The sequence below is a fragment of the Rhinolophus ferrumequinum genome, chromosome X (assembly GCF_004115265.2).
Source record: "Rhinolophus ferrumequinum isolate MPI-CBG mRhiFer1 chromosome X, mRhiFer1_v1.p, whole genome shotgun sequence".
In the NCBI taxonomy this organism is placed as follows: Eukaryota; Metazoa; Chordata; class Mammalia; order Chiroptera; family Rhinolophidae; genus Rhinolophus; species Rhinolophus ferrumequinum.
Window position 1 is genome coordinate 102384717 of NC_046284.1, and position 15703 is coordinate 102400419.

A 15703-nucleotide genomic window follows, 5' to 3' on the forward strand; every position below is an offset into this window, starting at 1 on the left:
TAAAAGGCACGACCATGGAGAGGTAAATTCACTCTGGTTTATATTGTCAAACTTGCTTGGAACACATAAGCAAATTCAGGAATACATCTTTTAAACTTACATAAAGAATTCTAAATGAGTACGGCAGAACAAGGATTGTCCAACTTTTACTTGATCTATCTCTACATGTCTTTTTATCTTCTTTTCCCACTATCTTGGTGTAGAATTCTTCACATTTCCAAGGATATCCCTATCAAGCAGACATGTTGCCTTGTTTTGGATCACAAAGCGATTTAAGGAATTTCAATGTGTATTTCAAAACACCAAAGTCTTACTCCTAAACCTGACACAGAGCAATGAATGTCGGATCCATGTCATTTATAAACGTACATTTTGAATCTACATGAACTTTTTGTTGAAAAGACCACCACACGAAAATGCAAAATCTAGGTTAGACAACAAGATATTTGTGCATATTAGGAACACTGCTTAACAGGCCTTACAAACCAGACAGTGAAGTATCCACCTCAGACCTCACTCAGGGGAGTTTAGCGGCTGGATGTGGCCCTGGGGACCCCACTGGACTTGGAGGCAGTGCCAGCCATGGTGGCAGCAGTGGCCCGGGCTCTCTGTTCCTCATCTCTCAAAGCCTGTTCATAATGACATGGAAAGTCACTGGGGGTGGTACCATTGATCTTGGACAAAAACTCCAGCACTTTCATCTTGCTGATCTCAGCATGGGCTCTTGAACCCCAGAGGAATTCAAAGGATGGAGGATCACTGTAGGGCACCTGCCGGCACTCCAGGTACTTTTCCTTCACCAAATCTTCGATGAGCTTCCTGGGCTCCCCGAAGATGACGTGCCTCTTTCCGTCATAGATTCCCCACATATTCAGGATTTCCCAGATGTCCTCCTCAGGGGCGCTGTTGTGACGCAGAAAGATCACACCCAGGAGAGGCATCAGAATCCCTCTTGGAGGAAATTGCCAGGCGCTGCTCAGACTCCCTCTGCCGAGATCATCTGTGTTGCAGACCAGGGTATAGGAGTGACTGTTGGGCTTGACTTCCTTCATTTCTAAGCCAAAGATCAGATCCAAGCTCACAGAGGCCTTCCCGAGGATCTCAGGGAATTGCTCCCTGTACCTTTTGTGGATAATCTTCAGCATGTCTGCCTTCCTCACGGGCTCATTCATTTTATACTTATACAGCAGGAACTGCACCAACATACCCGCTTTCCTATCTAGAAGATCTTGGCCAGAGCTCTCAGTGGAAGTAGAGGCCCGGGAGGAATTCTTACTTTTAGTAACACGGCTCCTGCCACGTCCATCAGACCTTTTGCAGGAAACATCTGCAGCAGCACTGGTGGTGGCTGGGACACTCGGAGGCGCCGGGACAGTGCCACCCACAGCGGAGGTGGAGGGCCCATCCCAACAAGCAAGAGAGGAGGATGAAACGGCCTCTTCTTTCACTGCAGGAGCTGCCTGGGCATCCTTAAGACCTTGGGTCTGAGCTCTGTCATGGCGGCGTTTCTCACGAGCACGGAGCTTACTCTTGTGACCACGAGGCATGATGGCTGTGATCCGGGAGGCAGACAGGAGACTGGGCCAGTGGACAGGTGATTTCGTACCTGGTGGATGGGGAATGAGATGATATGAGCACGTGCAACAGGTCAATTTCACCTGGGCTGCAGTGAAGGCAGCCTCTGCAAGTTTCCCTGAGGGCACTGATGGAGAACCCACTAGCACTCTGTTCTCCTGGTCAGTCTGTCCCCTAAGAATGCCATAGAAAAACCATGACGCCCTAAGAGTGAGTCTTCCCCTGCCTCCTACCAGCTCCGCCCTGGGTTTACTCAAAAGTCAGCAGGTGCTGGCAGGGGGATCCCTGTATTCTGCCACGTGGAGTCCTTCTAGTTCACATTCAAAATTATCATGTCAACTGTGGCCAAAGTCTGGGCACCCGCCCCTCTGCTACTCTGACGTTGACACCTCAAAGATCCCTTGGACCCCGGAGAAGGAACTGAAGGTGGGCCTCGATCACCTTCCCGCAGGGGACACTTATTGCTGAGAGCGGAGTGGGGTCCTTTCTGTCTTGAGTTCATTTGGGTCCGCAGCCGTCAGTCAACCTCCTCACACTGGCTCCTTGTAAGGCTTGGCAGCACTCGCCTTTTGCTGACTCAAACCTACACCTTCAGACTCAGGATCCCACCTCCCTTAGTCCTGATAAAACCAGTGAGGGGGATGCTCAACCTGACAGCCCTTCCCCGAGATTTCTTGGGCTGTTATCAAAGGGTGAGGATAGACGCTTTCATGTCCCCTCTTTTCACAGTTGGTTGGCCCCTTGCGTCCTCACTCGAGTTCCTCAATGTGTGTCTTGCTAGAGAATTCCTCATAGGAAGAGGCAACCTCCCTGAGTCAAAGCATGAGAGAGTGAAGTTGACCTTATATGAGCAAACGTGCTCCCCCGGGCGTGGAGCTATTGCAAGCCGGTGGAGTCCCAAGGTAGGTGGTCCCACACAGGATCCCAACTCGAGGTCTAAATTTGATTCATGATGGGTTCTAAGATTTCTGCCTCTGCTGACCTGGGTCCACTCCCCTCTGACCAATACCCTCACCTCCCTGTGACACTTCAGTGAGGACTGAAGGGCACTCCTGTCGGACATGTATCCTTCAGGTCGGCCAGCCCTGACAATAGGGAGAATAGTTTGTGGCCCCACTGATACGGTGTGCGACATCCCCAAAGTCTTCAAGGGTCTGCTCGTGAAACCGGGCACAACGCGAAATTCTGCTGCTGCTGACCTAAGGTTGTCGCCTTTGACCTGGTCTCTCACCTCCATGCATGCCCTGGGAAAAAATGAGTGCAACTCGTCATGTCAACATGCGTCAGTCTCCCCGGTGTGCAAGCAGAAGTTCGGCTTTACGGCCCCCCACCTATGTTCTGGGAGGGCGGGGTCCCCATCCTCACTCAGTGTCACGGCCCTGAATCCTATCAGGGAGTGGGTTCCTTTGGCTTAACTGGACTTACTGCATTAAAGCAAGGCCCTTGCCTCCCTGATACCACCTCCAGAAGAAACGAGGGGCCGCCTCAGCCTGCCAAGTCTTCCCGGGGCTTCCTCTGCTCAGCTGGGGAGCTGTCACGTCTAGCCCTCACCTCCGTAAGTCCCCACCAGAGGAGAAATTAGTAGCTTTTTATGCCTTTAGTGTGCCCGGTAAATCCTAGAGCTGAGCTCAGCGGCGCCGCACTGTGTGGCCCCCTTTCACGTGTAGACGTTTGCTCACAAAACCTCCCGGTCCTCATCTTGACTGCAGTTCAGACTGAAAGTTCTCTCTCTGTAGAAGGGGGGCTACTCCCGAAGAGGAAGCCCTTCTCCCTAACACATTCCAGGCCGACATCTTGGCTGGGGCCTCTGAGCGCCGGACCGCTGCCGAGGGACAGGGGGGCCCTCACTTTCGTATTGCGAGAGATGTGGTTTCTTATGTTCCCACTAGGGCCCTCCTCTGGGTCGTGTTGGGACTGACACGTCCTCCGTGTGTAGAAGGGGGGCTACTCCCGAAGAGGAAGCCCTTCTCCCTAACACATTCCAGGCCGAATACAGGCCGACATCTTGGCTGGGGCCTCTGAGCGCCGGACCGCAGGGGAGGGTTATGGGGCCCACCTTACTAATGGGATTCCTGTGGTCTGTTAAGTTCCCACTCAGGTTCCTCACCGTGACTCCAGAGCAGTCCCGCGAATCCTCCGTCAGGGGAAGCAAGGCCGCGCGCACCCGAAGAAGGCTCTCGGCTCTGGCTGCGGCTCCGCCTCGGGCTCGGGCTCCCGCGGCGCCTCGGGCTCCGAAGCGGAAGTCCAGGCGTCACGTCGGCGTGGATGCCCCGGATGTCTGACGGCTGACAGCCAGGGCTGGGCTCCGTGGGACTCCATTGTTGTGGAGGGGGTCGTCCCTAGTCCTCCTTGCGGGTCCTCATTTTTGTGTCTTCACGGCCTGCGACTCCTCCCTCTGGCGACCTGGGTCCTCCAGGCCCCCAGCAATGGCCTCGGCCCCTGAGTGCAGTGGGCAAGTCAGGGCGCACTGCTCTGCTGTCTGCTCGGTCTCGCAGGCCTGCCAAGAGGGGTGGGACCCTGCGAGCCTCCGTCTTTTGGGGAGACATCCTGTCGTGAGCACCGAGGGCCCTCACCTTGACTCCGGTTAAGGCCGAGACTCCACCCTTTGCACAACTGGGGATCGACCCTGTTAGATAGGGGCCCTCCCTCCCGAGGTCCACACAGGTGGAAGCTCTTCTGGGTGTCCCAGGGTGGAAAACAGTACAGGACTGTATTTCATCCTCCCAGCTTTTGAGGACCAGAATTTTAATCTGTGTGGGTGCGTCCCTCATTCCTCATTCGGGGTCCTCACCTCCACCAGTGTCAGAGACTGGGACCCCTCCCTGTACTGACCTAGGGTCATTCTCCTAGGGAACGAGACCCAAGTCCTTGAGAACCCTGAAGGATAAGTGACGGGGCGCTCAGGCTGAGATCTTCACAAACCAGATCTCCAACTTCTTGGAAGTTTCGTCACTGACTAATATCTTCCGTCCCGGCGGCCCTCCCATCTAAGTCACCATGATCTTTGTTCACTTTACCACCAGTGGAAATCCAGGCCCTGCCTACACTTCTCCAAATTGCACACACCATAAGCCAAATGAGTGCCTTTTTTAATGGAGCCGTCTCTGAGTCCGCAACCCAGGGTATACAGTGCCAGTCCAGTGCATTCTGGGCATCCCACTCCAAGGCAGTATCACCCTTATTGCTCAGAAACTCCCAGGTGATGATGAGCATACAACATCTAGTCCGTGTTCTGTGTTCAGCTGCACTGGGGCAAGAGCACAGGACACCTTCCTTCCCTACCGTAGGTGGAGATTTTCTGTGTTTTACGCACAATCGCAAAGTGAGCCTTCCGGACAATGTTTCATTGCCAGACAATGTTTCATTGCTTTCTGGCTTTCTGAGGCCCTCCGTCTGGGTGGGGTTCTGGCCTCCGCTCACCACTCTCGGAGTGTCATCTAGCCCACCCCCCAAGCTCCCTTAAAATCACCTCCCACTGAAGCATTTGCAGTTTACTCAGACCCCAAACTACCTTGCCTCATGATATTTCCACTTAATTGCTTTCAACTCAAACCTCCTCCCCTCTTCACCCTGCCTTTGTACTTGTTGCTTATGTGGTAGAGAATATCGCAACAATTGTTTCACTTGACAGCAGCTGCTAGAGTCTGAAATTCAATGGGCAGGGCCTATGTACTCCTTTGATGTTTTCACTGTTTTCTGGCTTTCTTTTTGGAGTTTTTTGGTTTCTCTTTGAAACCATCCCCAGTACTAGCATGAATCCTTCTAGAGTGCCTAGTTTAAATTAATGGTTGGGAAATAAACAATCCCCTGAGCGTGAGTTGAAATTCATTAGGATTTCATTTTTCTTAGGTTCCGTTAGTCTGAGCAAATCCAGGTTTTACTAGAAGAAACACTGGAAGGAATTAGGCAAACCAGGAATTGGCCAATTTTTCCTTATATATAGTCTTTCTCTTTTTTGCCTTGGATTAATTAAATATGAAGTGCCTGTTGTATCCTAGGCACTATGCTGAGACTACAACTCCAAATGATACAAAATACCTTCCCCTTTTTGTTAAAAAACAAAAGAAAACACTTTTATTGATGTATGATTGACACACACAAAGCTGCACTTTTAACATATACAACTTGGTGTGTTTGGCCACAAGTATGCACCCTTGGGCCATCAGGACACTCTGTGCCATAAACATATCTCTTTCCTTCAAAAGTTTCTAGTCTCCTATTTATGTATGTATGTATGTATGTATGTATGTATGTATCTATTTATTAATTTCCTCCTTCCTTCATTTATTTATTATTTTGTGGGTGCAAAAACCATAAATATCACTGCAAAAGTTTAAGTATCCAATATCACATTATAGACTATAGGTTCTGTGGTACACAGTACCCTTCTAGGACTTATTCGCCTTATACAACTGAAGCTTTGTATCCTGTGACTGCTACTTCCCCATTACACCTCCTCCCAGCTCCTGGCAACCACCGTTCTATTCTGCTTCTATCAGTTTGACTGTTTTAGATTCGTCATATGAGGGGTATCACATATTTATTTTTCTGTGTGTGGCTTATTTTCACTTACCATAATGTCTTCTAGGTTCCCCTGTGCTGTTGCAAATGGCAAGATTTCCTTCTTTCTGAGGCTGAACAATACTCCATGTATGTAATACCATAAATTCTTTATTTGTTTACCCATCAGTGGACAGTGACTTTGCTTCCGTTTCCTGGCTGTTGTGAATAATGGTGCACCGAACGTGGTAATTGAGGTATCTCTTCAAGATCCTGATTTCTGTTCCTTGGACGGGTATGGAGAAGTGGGATAGGTGAATTGTATACCCGTTCTATTTATTTTTAATTTTTTCAGGAACCTCCATATTGCTTCTCATGGTGGCTGCTGCCTTTATAGTCCCACTAAGGTGATGAGAGTTATCTTTTCCAAATAGTTGCACTTAATCAGATTACTCTCTACTTGGGGAGAGAGCAAGACAGTTAACTCTGTTCTTGTTGTTGTGATAAGAACGCTTAACAAGAGAACCACTCTCCTAACCGATTTCAAGTGCACACTACCGTATTGTTAAATATGGGCTCCGTGTTTTGCATCACATCGTTGGAACTCATTCATCTTGCGTAACTGAAACTACACCAGTTGAAGAGCAACTCCTTGTTCCTCCCTACCCCCAGCCACCACCATTCTACTCTGTTTCTATGTGTCTGACTGTTCTCTATACCTCATATGAGTGGAATCGTGCAGTATTTTTCATTGTGTGACTGGCTTACTCACTTACAGTAATGTCCCCCATGTTCATCCATGTAGTCCCATATGACAGGATCTTTTATTTTTAAGGGTAAAGAATATTCCATCGTCTGTATATATCACCTGTTCTAAAATCCATTTGTGTGTTGATGGATGTGTGAGATTTTTTGTTTTCTACATGATTGGCTATTGTGAATAATGGTGCAATGAACGTAGATGTGTGCAGCTATCTTTTTGAGATAATGATTTCGTATACAGACCAAAGTGGGATTGTTGAATCATGTGGTAGTTCCAGTTTAATAATGTTCGGAGGACTTTCCCAACTGTTTTCCTTGATGGGTGTACCAATTCACTTCCCCTCCAACAGTGTAGAACGTTTCTTTCTCTCAACAACCTCACTAACACTTGTTATGGCTTGTCTTTATGATGGCAGCTATCCTAACAGGTATGAGGTGATATCTGATTGTGGTCTCGATTTCCACATCCTGGATGATTCGTGGTGCCGGTCACGTTTTCATATACCTCTTGTCCATTTGTATGTCATCTTGGGAAAACTGTTCAGAGTATTTGCTCACGTGTTAGTGGAGTGAGTTTTTAAAGGATTAATTGGCTAATGAAATAGATGGGCTCCTTACATAGTTTGATACTAACCCTTTATCAGCTGTATGGTTTGCAGCTCTTTCCTCCCATTGCAGAGATTGCTGTGGCATTTTGTTAATTGTTTCTATTGCTGTACAGAGTTATTCAGTTTATAGTCTTTCTTTTTCTCTTTTGCACTTCCTGTATTGTTTGTGGTGTCATATAAAAAAAACAACAACAAACCATTTCCGGAGCAAAGGTGAACTAGTTGTTCGTCCTGTATTTATTTTCTTAGAATTTTATGGTTTCGGGTTTCATTTTTAAGTGTTTAACCCATGTTTCACTAATTTCTGAGTAGGATGTAAGATAAATCTGCAGTTCTACTCTTTTGCATGTAGATCTTCAATTTTCCCAACGCCACACATTGCATGGTCCGGCTCAGGGACCGAAGTCAAGTCCTAAATTTGACTTCTGGGCAGGCCTAACATCCCTCCCTCCGTTGACATGGGACCGCCGCCCTCAGACCAAAACCCTCACTTCCCTGTTACTCCTCTGTGGGAACAAATGAGTCCCTCTGGCTGACGTCTCTGCCTTTGTCCTACTGGCGCTAGCGGTGGGGCAGATTCTGTGTGGCCACGGATGATATGGGTCGTGTGTCTCCCCACTCTTTACTGTCCTCACTCTGACTCCTGGCACAACCTTTATACTGAGGCCCTCAATTCCCTGTGAAACCCTAGGAGGAGGTGAGGTTTGCCTCATCTGGCCTCAGGCAGCCTCTGGTCTGCCAAGGCTAGCACTAGTGGAAGGAATCTGTGCTGAAACCCACTCTTAGCACGTGGCTGGGCCTTTCAGTGTTCTGGATCCTTACCTTGGTTCCTGGCGCAATCTGGAAACCTTTCTTCTGCTCACCTGTGGCTGTCCACTTTGATGATGTTCCTCCCGGCCTTGAGGTGTTGTGGGAGAAACTGAGTATGACTCATCATGTCACCATGACTACGTGACACGGTCTCAGTTGTGACTACAGGGGCGGGGCTGCATGTGGCCCACTTCTTTCTGGCAGGGATCCTCTTATCATTATGTAGTGTCACCACGCTGACTGCTGTTAGGAAGCAGGTAGCCTTCCTCTGCTGAATGGGGTATCACCCATCAGTGCAAGGAGTTTAAGTCCCTGAGACCAGCCCCTTTCAGGAAATGAGGCCGGAAGACTCTGCCTGTGACCTCCCAGGGACATCTCCAGAAGCGGGCATTAGATGGACGTATGTCTTACGGAACAGTTGGTTGCCTCACTCCTCATACAGCATTGTCATCTTGACACGGTCACGCCTGGGCTTCCACTCTCTGCTGAAAAGCCAGCCTGTACACCGAGCATCTCATTCCCTTGAGACACTGCACGCAGAGTCTAAGGGGGAATTGAGCTTGTCAGTGCCTACTTGAGCCTCCCAGGGATAACAGCAGAGGAAGGGTTAGGTGTAGCCCTGTCAAGTGTGGATTGAGTGGTCCCCACGATGGTTCTCCACTCTGACTGTTCAACTTTCCCGCCCGGGACTCCACTCTGCGGATCTGAGGCAATAGCGTTCTGGCGAAATCCTCACCTCCCCGGGACCTGAACTGAAAGTCAGTGTTAGCCACGAGCAACCAGGACTGTTCTGGACCTCACAGGGCTGACAACGGGGATGGGACTTCATTGGGTCCTATTTTTCTGGCTGGGTCACTCCGACTATCGCATTCTGGTTTCTCGCGTCCATTTCTATGAGAACCTGATACTCCTTCCTCTATTGACCTGAGAACTCTGCCCTTAGATCAAGGCCTTTACGCCCCTTAAAAGTCTAAAGAATGAGGGAGGGTTTGCTCAGCCATACAGATTTGTCTGGTTCCCGCTGTGTCTGAGAGCGGATGGGACCTGTGTCCCTCGGAACCCCTACATTCTGGGGTGTTGGTCTCCATAGGGCCCTTACGTGGGGCCCTCACCTTGCTTGCTACCTCTTGGAAGAAAGACTTCCTGGTAAATTCCACATCTCTGCCAAGTCTTGAGCAGTTACTGCTCTGCAAACATTGGGGAGAATGTGTTCCTCTCCAGGAGTAATGTGAGGTGGGGACACTGTAGCACGAGGTTGGGGACGCAGGACAGGTAAGTTCTGTCTGGGAAAAACACACATTGATCTATTTCTTGTCTTTATCAGCCAGATGAAGGTTCTCATGTAATTTCTGTTCTGGCACAGTTACGTTCCACAAATTAGAGATTGTCCCGGATGATTTTCAGAGCCCCTGACCTTTTCCAGGTTATCTAACATTGCAAATGTAGGCGATCATAATGTCACAGAATATTGGCTCATATTGGTTCATACCTCTCAATCATTGTGGCATTCTTACTGTCCTGGCTATGTTTTCAATCCAGTAGTTCGGACACAAGGCCATGCCTTTCACCACTCGATATGTTTTGAGGTAAGGAGAGGAAACCTGAAATGAGAGGCACAGCTTGTGTCTCAGGGTGTGAGGAGAACAACAGTGTGGGCTCACCGTGACTTAGACCAGCCGTCTACTTCCAGCCTTGCCATTTACTAACCCCGTGAATGCTTGCACATTAACAGACTCAAACTCTATGAGATTCAGGCTCTCCACTGTACAGAGAGTCTGATGAACCCTGTCTGGTAGGACTGCTGGAATATGTGTAACGTACGGAGAGCATGGCACTATGCCTGTCTTCTATGGAGACGTTAGGGAATGGCAGTTATTACTGGAATATGTGTAACGTACGGAGAGCATGGCACTATGCCTGTCTTCTATGGAGACGTTAGGGAATGGCAGTTATTACTGATCATCTTGACCTCACATGTTACCATCCATCCAGCTGGAATTTTTTTTTTTTTTTTTTTTTTTATATCTAAGGGAAGTCGGAAACTATGCAGTGTTTTAGAAAAATGGGAAACCCCTTAAGTGGCCAAAATTCTGTTTATCGATGAAAACTAAGTAATATGTTGTCTGCAACCCCCCTTACGGCCCTTTTGACTTGTGCCTCATGAAGTAGTGTATCTCGCCCTGTTTTCTAATGATAGGTTCTCCTAGAATCTATAATTGCATGGGCACGTGCTGGGTCTTCTTTGACTAAACATCCCCAGTGCAAGCATGAAGACTTCCAAAGCGATGATGTTCGGTTAACGATTGTGTGAAATAAAAGGCACGACCATGGAGAGGTAAATTCACTCTGGTTTATATTGTCAAACTTGCTTGGAACACATAAGCAAATTCAGGAATACATCTTTTAAACTTACATAAAGAATTCTAAATGAGTACGGCAGAACAAGGATTGTCCAACTTTTACTTGATCTATCTCTACATGTCTTTTTATCTTCTTTTCCCACTATCTTGGTGTAGAATTCTTCACATTTCCAAGGATATCCCTATCAAGCAGACATGTTGCCTTGTTTTGGATCACAAAGCGATTTAAGGAATTTCAATGTGTATTTCAAAACACCAAAGTCTTACTCCTAAACCTGACACAGAGCAATGAATGTCGGATCCATGTCATTTATAAACGTACATTTTGAATCTACATGAACTTTTTGTTGAAAAGACCACCACACGAAAATGCAAAACTAGATTAGACAACAAGATATTTGTGCATATTAGGAACACTGCTTAACAGGCCTTTCAAACCAGACAGTGAAGTATCCACCTCAGACCTCACTCAGGGGAGTTTAGCGGCTGGATGTGGCCCTGGGGACCCCACTGGACTTGGAGGCAGTGCCAGCCATGGTGGCAGCAGTGGCCCGGGCTCTCTGTTCCTCATCTCTCAAAGCCTGTTCATAATGGCATGGAAAGTCACTGGGGGCGGTACCATTGATATTGCACAAGAACTCCAGGACTTGCATCTTGGTGGTCTCAGTTTGGGCTCTTGGACGCCACAGGTATTCACAGGGTGGAAGATCAGTGTTGGGTACCTCCCGGTACCCCAGGTACTTTTCCTTCACCAAATCTTCGATGAGCTTCCTGGGCTCCCCGAAGATGACGTGCCTCTTTCCGTCATAGATTCCCCACATATTCAGGATTTCCCAGATGTCCTCCTCAGGGGCGCTGTTGTGACGCAGAAAGATCACACCCAGGAGAGGCATCAGAATCCCTCTTGGAGGAAATTGCCAGGCGCTGCTCTGACTCCCATCATTGGTGTCATCTTGCTTGCGGACAAGGGTATAGGATTGACTGTTGGGCTTGACTTCCATTAATTCTAGGCCAAAGACCACAATCATGTGCTCAGAGGCTTTCTGGAGGATCTCAGGGAATTGTTGCCTGTAACTTTTGTGGACAATCTTCAGCATATCTGCCTTTTTAATGGGCTCATTCATTTTATATTTAAACAGCAGAAACTGCACCAACATATTCACCTTCGTCGTTAGAAGATCTTGGACAGAGCTCTCAGTGGAAGTTGAGGCCTGGGAGGAATTTTTACTTTTCTTAACATGGCACATGGCAAAAGCATCAGAACGTTTGCAGGAAACACCTGCAGCGGCACTGGTGGTGGCTGGGACACTTGGAGGGGCCGGGACAGTGCCAGCCACAGCGGAGGTGGAGGGACCATCCTCACAAGCAGGAGAGGAGGGTGAACTGGTTTCTTCTTCCTCTGCTTCAGCTGCCTGAGAACCGTGAAGACCTTGGGTCTGAGCTCTGTTATGGCGGCGTTTCTCACGAGCACGGAGCTTACTCTTCAGACCACGAGGCATGATGAATGTGGTCCGGGAGGCAGACAGGAGAGTAGGCCAGTGGACAGGTGATTTCGTACCTGGTGGATGGGGAATGAGATGATATGAGCACGTGCAACAGGTCAATTTCACCTGGGCTGCAGTGAAGGCAGCCTCTGCAAGTTTCCCTGAGGGCTCTGATGGAGAACCCACTAGGACTCTGTTCTCCTGGTCAGTCTGTCCCCTAAGAATGCCATAGAAAAACCATGACGCCCTAAGAGTGAGTCTTCCCCTGCCTCCTACCAGCTCCGCCCTGGGTTTACTCAAAAGTCAGCAGGTGCTGGCAGGGGGATCCCTGTGTTCTGCCACATGGAGTCCTTCTAGTTCACATTCAAAATTATCATGTCAACTGTGGCCAAAGTCTGGGCACCCGCCCCTCTGCTACTCTGACGTTGACACCTCAAAGATCCCTTGGACCCCGGAGAAGGAACTGAAGGTGGGCCTCGATCACCTTCCCGCAGGGGACACTTATTGTGAGAGCGGAGTGGGGTCCTTTCTGTCTTGAGTTCATTTGGGTCCGCAGCCGTCAGTCAACCTCCTCACACTGGCTCCTTGTAAGGCTTGGCAGCACTCGCCTTTTGCTGACTCAAACCTACACCTTCAGACTCAGGATCCCACCTCCCTTAGTGCTGATAAAACCAGTGAGGGGGATGCTCAACCTGACAGCCCTTCCCCGAGATTTCTTGGGCTGTTATCAAAGGGTGAGGATAGACGCTTTCATGTCCCCTCTTTTCACAGTTGGTTGGCTCCTTGCGTCCTCACTCGAGTTCCTCAATGTGTGTCTTGCTAGAGAATTCCTCATAGGAAGAGGCAACCTCCCTGAGTCAAAGCATGAGAGAGTGAAGTTGACCTTATATGAGCAAACGTGCTCCCCCGGGCGTGGAGCTATTGCAAGCCGGTGGAGTCCCAAGGTAGGTGGTCCCACACAGGATCCCAACTCGAGGTCTAAATTTGATTCATGATGGGTTCTAAGATTTCTGCCTCTGCTGACCTGGGTCCACTCCCCTCTGACCAATACCCTCACCTCCCTGTGACACTTCAGTGAGGACTGAAGGGCACTCCTGTCGGACATGTATCCTTCAGGTCGGCCAGCCCTGACAATAGGGAGAATAGTTTGTGGCCCCACTGATACGGTGTGCGACATCCCCAAAGTCTTCAAGGGTCTGCTCGTGAAACCGGGCACAACGCGAAATTCTGCTGCTGCTGACCTAAGGTTGTCGCCTTTGACCTGGTCTCTCACCTCCCTGCATGCCCTGGGAAAAAATGAGTGCAACTCGTCATGTCAACATGCCTCAGTCTCCCCGGTGTGCAAGCAGAAGTTCGGCTTTACGGCCCCCCCCCCATGTTCTGGGAGGGCGGGGTCCCCATCCTCACTCAGTGTCACGGCCCTGAATCCTATCAGGGAGTGGGTTCCTTTGGCTTAACTGGACTTACTGCATTAAAGCAAGGCCCTTGCCTCCCTGATACCACCTCCAGAAGAAACGAGGGGCCGCCTCAGCCTGCCAAGTCTTCCCGGGGCTTCCTCTGCTCAGCTGGGGAGCTGTCACGTCTAGCCCTCACCTCCGTAAGTCCCCACCAGAGGAGAAATTAGTAGCTTTTTATGCCTTTAGTGTGCCCGGTAAATCCTAGAGCTGAGCTCAGCGGCGCCGCACTGTGTGGCCCCCTTTCACGTGTAGACGTTTGCTCACAAAACCTCCCGGTCCTCATCTTGACTGCAGTTCAGACTGAAAGTTCTCTCTCTGTAGAAGGGGGGCTACTCCCGAAGAGGAAGCCCTTCTCCCTAACACATTCCAGGCCGACATCTTGGCTGGGGCCTCTGAGCGCCGGACCGCTGCCGAGGGACAGGGGGGCCCTCACTTTCGTATTGCGAGAGATGTGGTTTCTTATGTTCCCACTAGGGCCCTCCTCTGGGTCGTGTTGGGACTGACACGTCCTCCGTGTGTAGAAGGGGGGCTACTCCCGAAGAGGAAGCCCTTCTCCCTAACACATTCCAGGCCGAATACAGGCCGACATCTTGGCTGGGGCCTCTGAGCGCCGGACCGCAGGGGAGGGTTATGGGGCCCACCTTACTAATGGGATTCCTGTGGTCTGTTAAGTTCCCACTCAGGTTCCTCACCGTGACTCCAGAGCAGTCCCGCGAATCCTCCGTCAGGGGAAGCAAGGCCGCGCGCACCCGAAGAAGGCTCTCGGCTCTGGCTGCGGCTCCGCCTCGGGCTCGGGCTCCCGCGGCGCCTCGGGCTCCGAAGCGGAAGTCCAGGAGTCACGTCGGCGTGGATGCCCCGGATGTCTGACGGCTGACAGCCAGGGCGGGGCTCCATATTCTTCAATTGTGAAGAATATGTGACAGGGTGTTCAGGCTGACAACTGTGCCTGGCATGATGCTCACTCCAGTCCCCATGTAAGTCGCTCTTCATCATGGCCTGCGTTTCTTGTTTAAAACCCTTCTTGGAAAGGCTACTTCTGCAAACTCTCCACTTCTTCCCTATTGCAGTGTGGTCAGTTAATTGTTCCCTGTTTCAGCATTGATGTGAGATAGGGACACTCTAACAATAGGCAGAGATTTCAGGATGAATTTGCTGTCAGTGAAAAAAGAAAAAATACGTTGATCTATTTCTTCTTGCGCCCCCCACCCCCTAGACTTAGCTTCTTTGTACACCTCGTTGAATAGGTTTAACTTTCTATCTGAAAGGTGCTGTTCGGAATGATTTTCTGAGCCCCAGAACTTTTGAGGTTTGCTGACTTTAGATATGTACATGATCACATTATCACCAATTACTGTCTCTCTTCTTTATTCCAATGTCTCAATTGTTTTGATACGGTTATTACTCTGGTTATGTATTTCATTGGAGTGTTTGGGTTACAGAATCCTTTTTATTACCTGATACACATTTTGGAGAAGTGAGAGGAAAGGTGAATTAAGGAACACAGAGTTGTCTTTAGGCTGGGAACAGAGGACAAGTGTAAGCTTCAGACAAATTCGTGCCAGGGGTCTGGTTCCAACCCTGTCACTTAACAGCCATGTGAAATTAGGCACATTACCAAACTCTGTGAACCTTAGTCTTTCCATCTGTGGCATGGGTTTCATAAGCTGTATCTTGGGGACTGGGGTACAAGTATCGTGCATACAAAAAGCCTGTCGAGACTTTAAAGTATGTTGGTCCTACGGTACTATGATTAACTTGTCCCCTGGAGTTTCCATGCACTACTCTGAGATTTAATTTTTAATCCAGGTGATGCGAGAGAATATCAATGCTCTAAGAAAAAGAAAACCCTATCAGGCAAAATGCTGCTTAGCAAGGAGAATTAAGTACTATGTCTCCCATTAGCGTATGTTCTTCAGTGTCGGTGTGAGGTAGAATTCTTCAGTGGATGGAATAGAAAGCTCCTAAAATATGTTTTGAGGATCAAAGACTTACCTCCTTCTCAGCTGACCTTCTTCCTGAGCCACTTCCAATTAAAAAATGGGCAGAAAACGTGAACAGAAACTTCTCTCAAGAAGACATACAAACGGTCAACAGATATATGAAAAAATGCTCTATGTGTCTGTTTGTATGCCATTATAGCACTGTTT

General features: G+C 49.1%; 2 protein-coding genes across 2 annotated transcripts; both read right to left on the reverse strand.

Annotated features, from left to right (window-relative positions):
- Positions 1–527: 527 nt before the first annotated feature.
- LOC117019561 (melanoma-associated antigen B4-like) lies at positions 528–1547 on the reverse strand. The gene has a single exon (XM_033101491.1). The coding sequence runs from the start codon at positions 1545–1547 to the stop codon at positions 528–530; it is 1020 nt and encodes a 339-aa protein (XP_032957382.1).
- Positions 1548–11094: 9547 nt separating this feature from the next.
- LOC117019606 (melanoma-associated antigen B4-like) lies at positions 11095–12114 on the reverse strand. Its single transcript, XM_033101617.1, has one exon. The coding sequence runs from the start codon at positions 12112–12114 to the stop codon at positions 11095–11097; it is 1020 nt and encodes a 339-aa protein (XP_032957508.1).
- Positions 12115–15703: the final 3589 nt, after the last annotated feature.

Bases quoted from the DNA above. Each gene is read 5' to 3' on its own strand.
- LOC117019606 (XM_033101617.1), bottom strand. From the start codon at position 12,114: ATGCCTCGTGGTCTGAAGAGTAAGCTCCGTGCTCGTGAGAAACGCCGC.
- LOC117019561 (XM_033101491.1), bottom strand. From the start codon at position 1,547: ATGCCTCGTGGTCACAAGAGTAAGCTCCGTGCTCGTGAGAAACGCCGC.